A 10,719-nucleotide genomic window follows, 5' to 3' on the forward strand; every position below is an offset into this window, starting at 1 on the left:
TGGAGGTTGAGCTCGAGACCCGAGCATGTGCCCTGATCAGGAGTTGAACTGTGACCTCCTGGTTCATAGGTCTATGCCCAATCACTGAGCCACATTGGTTGGGCTATTGGAACTCTTTTTGAATTCTTTTCTAAATCATAGTATACTTCTATAATATAATAATAATTTATTAATTAATTGATTGCTTTTCTAGTGGCAAGAGACCTTTACTTAGCTTTATTTAACTTAAGGTGACTAATCAAGACAGTTATGGACAAAGGGGCTTCTGGGCCTTAGCTGAGGAGAGTTCCAGGTTGTTCAAATATAGAAGTAATTTTTTATTATGTTATACTAGTGGCCCGGTGCACAGGTTTGTGCACATTGAAAGGAAATTAATTAGAAGATTCGTGTGGTAATTATGTTAGTGCAAAAAATTACATGTCAAAATAGTATTTATAATATAGTATTATATTGGCACCAGCGAGAGCTTTATATGTATTGCACATGCGCAAGTCCAGGTTTATTTTTAAATTGCCAGTGTGTGTCATATGTACCGACTGGTAGGTCAGTCAGATGATTGATGAATAAATCACGATGTGGTTCATGTTGAATGTCAACAAAAACAACCAAATTGACAATGACAAATCAAAACACACACATGCGATTGGCACCAGTGAGAACTTTACATGTATCGCGCATGCACGAGTCAACGTTTATTTTTAAATTGCCAGTGCTTGTCATATGTACCGGCTGGCTGTTTGGTTGGATGGTCGGACAGAGGTACGGTTGGTCACTTAGCCTTTTTATATATATAATGTTATATTGATATATAATACTGTAAATTCAAGGTATACAACATATTGATTTGATATATTTATGTATTATAATATGATTGCCATTGTAGTGATAGTTAGCACCTCTGTAATGTCATATAATTATTTTTTTGTGATTGGAATAATTAAAATTTGGTCTCTGAGCAAGTTTGATTATACCACAGTACTGCTTTCTACATTCACTATACTGTGCGTTAGACCTCTGTTACTTATTTACTACTAGTTGCAAGTTTGTGCCCTTAAACAACATCTCTTCTATTTCCCACTCTCACAGCATAGTATCTTCAAGGTCCATTTATGTCGTTGCAAATGGCAATATTTTCTTATTTATCATGGCTGAATAATATTCGTGTGTGTGTGTGTCATCTTTATTCATCCATTGATGGGTACTTTGGTTGTTTTTATATCTTGGTTATTGTGTATAATGCTGCAATAAACATGGGAGTGCATATATCTCATATCTCATATCTCTTTGATATCCTGTAATACATTTCTTTGGGTATATATCCAGAAATGGCATTTCTGGATCATATGGTAGATCTATTTTTAAATTAAAAGAAGTTTTTTTTGAGGAACCTCCATATTTTTCATAATGGTGAGCCAATTTACGTTCTTAATTTACATTAAGAAAATAATTTCTTATTTATTGGTTTAGGAAATTGTGATTTCAAACCTGGCTGTTAAATAATTAGAAGAGATGGGGTATTTTAATTATATTCTATGCTGGTAATCAGTGTACTGTCTCTTGGTTCCAAATCTACCCTTTTTGTCTGCAATAGTTGAAGCTTTACCTATTTCTTCTTTGCAAGCAAGCACAATATTAAATTGTGCCAGTAGAGGGTGCTGGAGGGACACTGCAGGAGAAAGGGACTTTTCCTGGTTCTGGTGTGCTTATTTCTTGCTGCAAGATTCTGGAACATCCAACGGTGCTGTGCTCCAGCTGGGCATCCAGTGCACGCTCACCCTCTATTAGCCCTCAGTCCTGGTCCTGACTCAGCGAGACCTTCTTGTGGCCTCCAGACAAGAACATTGTGGGCTCTGGGGCTTGCACCACTCTGCCAGTAAGCTGGCTCCAGGAGTCCTCATTTCCATTGTTGCCTGCCCACCTTGGCTGCCTGCACCTCAAGGGTTGTTTTGCTTGCTTGTGGCCCAGCTTTGCCTGAGCAATCCAATAAACTTCTTTGTCTTCCACTAGGTTGCCATCATACCCTCTCTAGTGAGGTCTGAATAAAGCTTTAGGGTAGTGGTTCTCAACCTTCCTAATGCCACAACCCTTTAATACAGTTCCTCATGTTGTGGTGACCCCCAACCATAAAATTATTTTCGTTGCTACTTCATAACTGTAATTTTGCTACTGTTATGAATCGTAATGTAAATATCTGATATGCAGGATGTATTTTCATTGTTACAAATTGAACATAATTAAAGCATAGTGATTAATCACAAAAACAGTATGTAATTATATATGTGTTTTCCGATGGTCTTAGGCGACCCCTGTGAAAGGGTCGTTCGACCCCCAAAGGGGTCGCGACCCACAGATTGAGAACCACTGCTTTCGGGAGAGGACCCTCTGAGTTTGCTGTTCCTTGGGGCTCTCCCTTAGCCTTAGGGTATTCTTTAGAATTCACTTTCTATTACATTTAATAATTCTTTTTTTGTTATTGTAAATCCTCACCTGAGGATATTTTTATAACTTTGCAAACTCATCAACTGGGAGTGTCTTTGGACATCCAGAAGTAATCTTTTCTTGATGTAAAGAAAAACCTCCTTTAAGTAAAACCTCCTCCAACACTCATGTATTCTGTTTCCCTTCCTACCCTCCCCCATCAATATCAGTAAGAGGGTGCCGAGAGCCCCACATTCCTCTGGTAATACCGCCCCTCCCTTGACTTGTGCACCTTAGCTATCCAAACTGTAGTGAAGCAGGGTACTCCAGAGCTCTGCATGCTCTTGCCAAGGTCCTTCTTCTTACCCTCAACATTCATCCTCACTGAAATAATCTATTTCTACTTTACCTGTTCCTCTTAGGCCTTATAAGACTCCTGGGTTTTTCATCAATACTCAGATTCTAATCCCCAAATGACTCTGTATATCCCCCCCATCTTTCACCTGGGCCCAACTTTCTAAACCACTCCATTCTACACTCTAGAACTCATAGTCCATCATCAGCACAATTCCTTTTTTCCTCCACCTCCACCTTGTTTCTGAATGTCACTTTCACTTTGTAGGACCTGGCTTTTGCCTTTCAAATGATGGCTCTGTCCCACTGCCTGTACCTCTGGACTAGAGGTGTAAAAGCATCTTTCTTGTATGCCTTTGCTTCTTCCACTGTTGTTCCTCCTTCTTCCTTAAAAACTCCCAGCTTTAGAGTTTATGCCAGGGGTGGGCAAACTTTTTGACTCGAGGGCCACAATGGGTTCTTAAACTGGACCAGAGGGCCGGAACAAAAGCATGGATGGAGTGTTTGTGTGAACTAATATAAATTCAAAGTAAACATCATTTCATAAAAGGGTACGGTCTTTTTTTTTTTCAGTTTTATTCATTTCAAACGGGCCGGATCCGGCCCGCGGGCCGTAGTTTGCCCACGGCTGGTTATGCTCTCAGGTTTTATCGTCTGCTCACCTGTCTCGCTGCAGTTATCTACAAATCCTTAGGGGTTCCCATCATTCTTTGAAGATTTAGCTCCTGGCTCATTGTCACTCTAATTATTAGGCTTATTTTAATTTTGGCAGTTTTAGCATCTATGTAGATCATTTTTCTAATAATCTAGCTTCTTAGTTTCTTGATTTCTGCTTGTCCTAAGATCTTGTCCTTTTTCCTGCCTCAATCACCTACTGCTGTGGTCATACTCTAGAATTTGTCATTACCAGTATTTAAAGATCACAGAACAATCATATTTCCCCCGAGGATTATAAGGTAACTTTTGCAGAGTTCCAGCTTGCAAGGTTATTGTCGTTCCACACTACTGTGCATAGTGAGGAATGCCTGTATATCTTTCTCTCCTTGATTCCTTCAGTGAGGCAAAAACAATCCAATAATTTTATGTAGGAGGCTTTTCTATATTTTGCTTTAAATTCTTTAGGTTGAAACATACTGGGATTCCAATTTTTATGAAATTGTTTGGAGTTTTTATATGTTCTAAAAATATGATTAAGTTATAGCTTTTCTTGTTTGTGGTTGTTTGCCCCTTCTGTCATACTGTCATTTTTTTTCATTTTTAATAATAAAGTTTAGCCTGCCTCCTTTTCTTTGTCTTTCCTCTCCTATTTTTTATCCATAATTTTTATGGAGGTGTATAGAATCCTAATGATTTGAGGGACAAAAAGCTAAAGTTGAAAATAATTAGTCTCCTATTGCAGTGCATTAACATATCATCTTTATCTTTCTCACTTATTTGCCCACTGTTAAGTCTAAAGCAATGCTTGATACACTGAGCTTTTGGTATTGATATGGGTACTAACTTGGTGTTAAAGCTGTTTAAAACTGTTTTGAGTAAAAGCTCACTAGGTATTATGGAAGACTGAACTTTCTCTTTGGTAATTGTAATAATAATTTATAATTGGCACTGCTCTGTAGTTTGCAGTGTTAGTCCACTATTAGTTTTTTTCATTTCAACTTTACATTAACTTCATGAACATGTATACAGGTAATATTGGTATTTCAGAAATGTGGTGAAACTTTGAAGTGTGTGACTTGCCCAGGATCACCCAGGGAATGTATAATCTGTTCTACCGATAGTCTAGGAAGGCAGTCAGAATATAATGTGTGAAAAACCAGGCGGTTTTGGAGTCATAGACAAGAGCTTGAATCCCAGTGTTATAATTTAATATGTGTGTGGTTTGGGCAAATCACTTCTACTTATTGAAAACCAGTTTTATTATTAGGTTATTAGAAGGTTGTTTTGAAATATAAATGTAACAATATAGTAATATCTGACTTAAAGTTAAGGCATTCAATAAACAGTAGCTGGCATAATTAATATGATAATATCATCTCATTCTCAGAAGGTTTGATTTCAAATTTTGGGCAGGTCAGCTACTTACTATATTATAAATAATGCTGGGTGTGTCTCTGCTCTGCTTGTTAACATTCTGCATTTACAGCTATCAGAGAACTCACCATCTCAGGTTGTAATTGTCTGTTTACTTATTTTCCTCCCCTACTAGCCTGTGAACTCCTTCAGAAAATAGGTGTGCTAGCAATTTGCTTTCTACATTATTTATAGAGTTAATAAGTGAAGGTTGAATGCTTTGAACTCCCCAGTGAAACACTTACTATTTGCCTTAGGTGTTAGTGGTGATAATAATATCTATCTAATTACTGACACCTTATTCCTAATAGACCTTGCTTGTCCCACAGGAAACCTGATGTGCTTTAATGAAGTATAATTTTGGAAATGACTAATACAGCTTGATAGAAAAAAAATTGTGCAAATTTAGTGCTGGAAGAACCCTCAGAGTGTATCTATTATCCCCCTTTCTGAAAGAGGAAGCGGAGGCCCAAGGGGGTAGGGTGCTTTCTCTAAGGTTACACTGCCAGTTGGTGGCAGGGTTTTTTTTATAACCCAGAAAAAGAACAGTGCATCAAGCATCATCAAAAGAAGGTAATAAGCATTGCCATTTAAGGAATACCTAAACTTCCAAGGCTCCTTTTGCAGTAGATCTTAACATAGGAATTATATTAAAGAAATATAAAATTGTACCATTATAAAAATATAGCATTTACCTATAAGTGCTAGATGAACAAAATAAGAGTTTAAATTTTCAAAAACAGCAAAAGAAAAGTATGGAGGATGCAATTAAACTTTGGCATTAGTTTCTAACGGGCCTAAGATAGGGAGAGAAGGGAGAATTATTTTTTTTCCTATATATTTTGGTATTCATTAACTTTTTACAATGAGTATATAATAGTTTTATAACTTAAAAACCTTATAATGTAGGGAATTGTTCTTTTAAACTATGATTGATGAAAGCTGAAGCAAAATGTGTAGTAGTTTCTTCTTATCCTCAGTTTCACTTTCTGTGGTTTCAGTTACCCGTGGTCAACTATGGCCTGAAAATATTAAATGGAAAATTCTAGAAAAAAACAATATATAAGTTTTAAATTACATGTTTTTTTTCTTTTTGTTAATCCTCATTTGAGGGATTTTTTAAATTGATTTTTAGAGAGAGTGGAAGAGAGAGGGAAAGAGAGAGAGAAATATTGATGTGAGAGAAACACATTGATTGGTTGCCTCCTGCGCAAGCCCCCAACCAGGGCCAAGCTGGGGAGGAGCCTGCAACCAAGGTACGTTCCTTTGACCGGAATCGAACCCGGGAACCTTTGGTCCACAGGCCGAGGCTCTATCCACTGAGCCAAACCGGCTAGGGCTATATGCTGTTTTGAGTAAGGTGACAAAATCAGGCCATATACTCTCCCTGCCTGTTAGTCACTTAGTTGCCGCCTTGGTTTTCAGATCTACTGTTAAGCTTTCACTGTACTTGTATTTAAGTCATTGCTATTTTACTTAATAATGGCCCCAAAGTGGAAGAGTAGTGATGTTGACAATTCGGATATGCCCAAGAGCTGTAAGGTGCTGCAGCGGTTCTCAACCTGTGGGTCGCGACCCCTTTGGGGGTCGAACGACCCTTTCACAGGGGTTGCCTAAGACCATCCTGCATATCAAATATTTACATTACGATTCATAACAGTAGCAACATTACAGTTATGAAGTAGCAACGAAAATAATTTTATGGTTGGGTCACAATATGAGGAACTGTATTTAAAGGGCCAGAAGGTTGAGAACCACTGCTTTAAGTGAAAGGGTCTGTATGTACAGCTTAAACATAGTATATATGTGGTTCGGTACTATCTGTGGTTTCATGTATGGAATGAATCCCCAGCGGATAAGGGGGGACTGCTATCCAGGGAATGTGAGACAAATCTTCTGTCTTTATTGACCTGATTTCTTTGTTGGGGGATCAAATTTTATATCTGAAAATAATTAACTTTTATTTTTGTTTATCAAGAATTTAAGCAATAGTCAGAGAAATAGTACAATGAATTGCATAATTAATTAAAATTTAATTTATACAGATAATGTTTATTATAGTAGTTCATAGGAGAGAGATCAAATAGTGTATAGTAGTAATATTGCAATTATGACTATTAGAATATAATTATCTCTGTATTAGTAGATTATATTTTGTTCAGTGATACAATAATATGCTTGGAAAGTTATCCTCAGAGATTTTCAACTTTATCTTCGTTATGTACTTGATTGGTTTTGGATGCCAAAGGGAGCCCTGAGCAAAATATCTCGAAGTACTCACAGGAAGTAGATACTGCTTCACCGCTTACTGAACTCCTGTTTGGATAGGATCAATCACTTACCTTGATCATAGAAAAAAAAGAGAAAAAGCTAGTGCTACTAGAAAAGTAAACCTTTGGGAAGCAACAAGGATCAGATTCAATATTGACTGGTTAGCTGCCACTATTTTAAAATTTGAAAAATCTCATATTTAATTGATTTACATTCTCTACCCCTTGTATAAAGTGCTTCATAACATATTAAATTTTGGAAAGCTACAATAAAAACACTAGTACGTGTGAGTCTGTGTTGTTGGCTGAGGGACACAGTGGACAGATCACATTGCCTCTTGAGTTACAAGACCTGTGGAATAGCCACGTTAATATGAATAAATTGTTTAACTTCTCTGGGCTTTACTTTCTTCCCTATAAAGCAGAATTAACAAGTATATCCTAACAAATAAAAATATTAGATTTAACTGAATTTTGCAGCTTATGAAAACCTTCTACAAATAAAGGGGTAGTGTTGATGGGATTTCTAACACTTCTCTTACATCAGGAAGCATGGAATAAAGTAAATGGTTACTAGCATATAATACATTGGATAATGTTTTCACTGAATAATAGTACTTTTAGTAATGTATTTTATATTACTATTTTTTTTTTCAAATGAGGACATAGTTTTAATAAGCTACTCAGTGAACATGACTGGTGAGGGCCAGGGTGATTGTTTCTGTTAATATAGCTTGATACAAAGGGAGAGCACAGTGTCTTTTTCTTATTCTTTAAAAAAAAAATCTCCTTTTTAATTTAATTGGGTTATATGATCTTGACCTATATGTTTGGAATAACTTCAACTGTATTCTGTTTCAATCAACAATTTTTGTGGCCATTTTGATCACAGTTTCTGATCACTGGTAATCTTTTACATGTAGAAATAAAGATCTGGCAATTTAGATAAGTTATTTCTATGTGATTTTTATTATGTATCTTAATGAATTTTTATCTGTGCTGTTTCTCTATAATAAGAAAGCTATTTGTAAGTACAGAGGTCAGATTATATAGTTATTATAAAAAGGCTTTTTGTTCACTGGGCTTCTATATATTTTTGATACCTTATTTCTCCTTTTTCCCTCAAATTTTCAGATGTTTTGGAATGTTATTAAGCCCAGGTCGAAACGTGAAGAACAGTGACATGCATTTACTGGATATGGTAATATTAACCTTAAACACTTTAACCAAGTATAGATCTAGTTATTTTATATTTTTAAAATATTTTCTATTTTAAAGTTGTCATATTGAGAGATCTGTTTCTAACTTTCAGCTGTATAATAGTAATAATGAAATTTGAAAACCTAAACTTAAAATTATTTATGAGGGAGAGATTTGGGACAATTCCCACCAAAAAATCATATGCAAGTTCAAAGCAAATAGAAGAACAGTGTTATGACGATGTCCATCTATTCATCTGTTTGGCTTCTTAGGAGGATGTCTTTTCTTTGAGCCAAAAATAACAAGGACATGATTATCACAGGCATATCCAGAGTGAATATGGTACCTTTTATTTATTTTAATGCACTGTTATTAATTTGGGCCCTGTGATAGATGCTTTTATTTTCTTAAAAGCATTTCCCTTTCTGAATATCTCCTCCTTGATTATCTATCCTTAGCAAAGTATATGTATTGTGGGAGTGCTATTTATTTCAGGAATGCCCTTAAAGGTCAATATATATTTAAGAGTTTGTATTTGATGTAAAAATAGCAAGCCATCCTAACTTTTAAACAGAAACACCTTCTAATATTGCAGTTAATGAAAACATTTACTTTGCAATTTAGAAATGTTATAGGAAATGGTCATCTTAGAGTAAGCATAAAGCTTTTTACTTACTTCACTGCAGTTTTTATATTTAGTGATAACAAGTACTAAATTTTTTTTTCTTTTCAGCTGTGTTTTGCAAATGTCAGATAAATGTCACCAATTATGTCAACATTTTCTTTATTTCATGGTGATGATCACATGGTTTTCTAGTGGTACTGGGATGTTTCAGTCAGCCTTTTTGAACTTCTAACTATGTGCCAAGCATTGTGTGAAGTGCTGGGGTTGTAGATAAGGTAGAACACAACTCTCACCATCTGTGGGTTCATAGTCTTATGACGGGAACAGACCTTATGAGTCTGTAACTATAGCAGTGGGTTAAGAGCTCTCATTAAGTGGGTTGAGTTGGTCCAGTGAGCCACAGGAATTTAGAGGAAGAACCCCATGGATAGGTCAGGTGAGGACAACCCGTTACAGTGAATGTGCAAACAAATGAGCTATTGATCCATCTCTCCTCCATCCCTCTTTAAGGCACAGCAGTAATGCAAGTGCTTTTACCTGAGGCAATCCAGAGCATTTCAAGCCCTGAAAATTCCATGTGGAGGTAGTTCAGGGACATTAAATGCATAGATGCTTCTAGGTCTTAACTAATCATGGTCTTCACAGTTTCAGAGATTAAGCTGAATCACTGGCAGAGATTTTTCCATGAACTTAAGTTCACATTATAGAATTACAGGTCTGACATGAACTCCTGAGGCCCCTTGTGTGTCTCATTGTCGTGCAGTCTCCACCTTTAAGAGTCCATGGCTTGTCAGCCATTAAAGCCCCTGTCAAAGGGCTTGTCAGCATTAAAGCCCCTGGAAAGAGAAGTGGGCTGACCTGTACAACCAGAAGTTGGTCAGGTGGGAGGGCCAGCATTTGCAGTTATCAACAGTTGTGACTTACTACCCAGTGCTGTTAATCTTCATACCGTCTTAATACATGGTTATTGAGCTTCGGCTAGACTATACCTAATAAAAAGGAACTCATTACTTTATAATGAAGATTATGGGACAGTGCTGGTTATTACAAAGTTATTTCTTTGTGATCACCTGATATTGTATTCCTTGTAACTTGGCCTAATCTGTGTTACTTCTCCATGCTAGAGCAAGACTTTGATACTTCTCTGTCTTCTATGACATGTCCAAATATGTGAACACTTTTGAAAACAAATTTCACCTTCTTACATATTATTCTGACAAACTTTGAAAGTTTTGCCTCTTTCTTTCTTTCTTCTTGCTCTTTCCTCCCCTTTTCCCTCCTTGCCTTCCTCTCTGCCCTTCCTCTGCCTCTCTCCCCTCTTCTCCCTCCCTTCCTGCTTCTCAATATTTGCCTTTGTTTTTTTGACTGTGTGACTAATTATTTTAAAGGATTTAAAAAATGTTTTCCATTTCTCTCAGCATTTAGCAGTTTCCTCATACTCTGCTATTCTTTATCTGTTTTACCTACCATATAGTTTCTATTATCATCACATATCTAGCTTCACTTTATTTATTTTTAAATTTTTATTGAATTTATTGGGGTGACATTGATTAATAAAGTTATATAGGTTTCAGGGGTACATTTCTATAATGCATCACCTGTATATTGTATTGTGTTCACCACCCCAAGGCAAGTCTCCTTTCATCATCTAATTTTATTTTATACTAGAGGCCTGGTGCATGAAAATTCATGCGCTGGAGGGGGGGTCCCTCAGCCTGGCCTGTCCCCTCTCACAGTCTGGGAGCCCTCAGGGGCAGGAGGCGACCCGGCGATCAGGGGAAG

At 36.7% G+C, this 10,719-nt stretch overlaps 1 protein-coding gene across 4 annotated transcripts in view; it reads left to right on the forward strand.

Moving 5' to 3' along the window:
* Positions 1–10,719, forward strand: part of RABGAP1L (RAB GTPase activating protein 1-like) — a 400,947-nt gene that overhangs the window by 39,476 nt on the left and 350,752 nt on the right. For all 4 annotated transcript variants that reach the window (XM_014540906.1, XM_014540905.1, XM_005867681.2 and 1 more), the window contains one exon: positions 8,247–8,313. In XM_014540906.1, the coding sequence (XP_014396392.1) occupies positions 8,247–8,313 (67 nt within the window). The remainder of the gene's footprint in view (positions 1–8,246; positions 8,314–10,719) is intronic.

The sequence above is a fragment of the Myotis brandtii genome, unplaced genomic scaffold, assembly GCF_000412655.1.
Source record: "Myotis brandtii unplaced genomic scaffold, ASM41265v1 scaffold250, whole genome shotgun sequence".
Classification (NCBI taxonomy): Eukaryota; Metazoa; Chordata; class Mammalia; order Chiroptera; family Vespertilionidae; genus Myotis; species Myotis brandtii.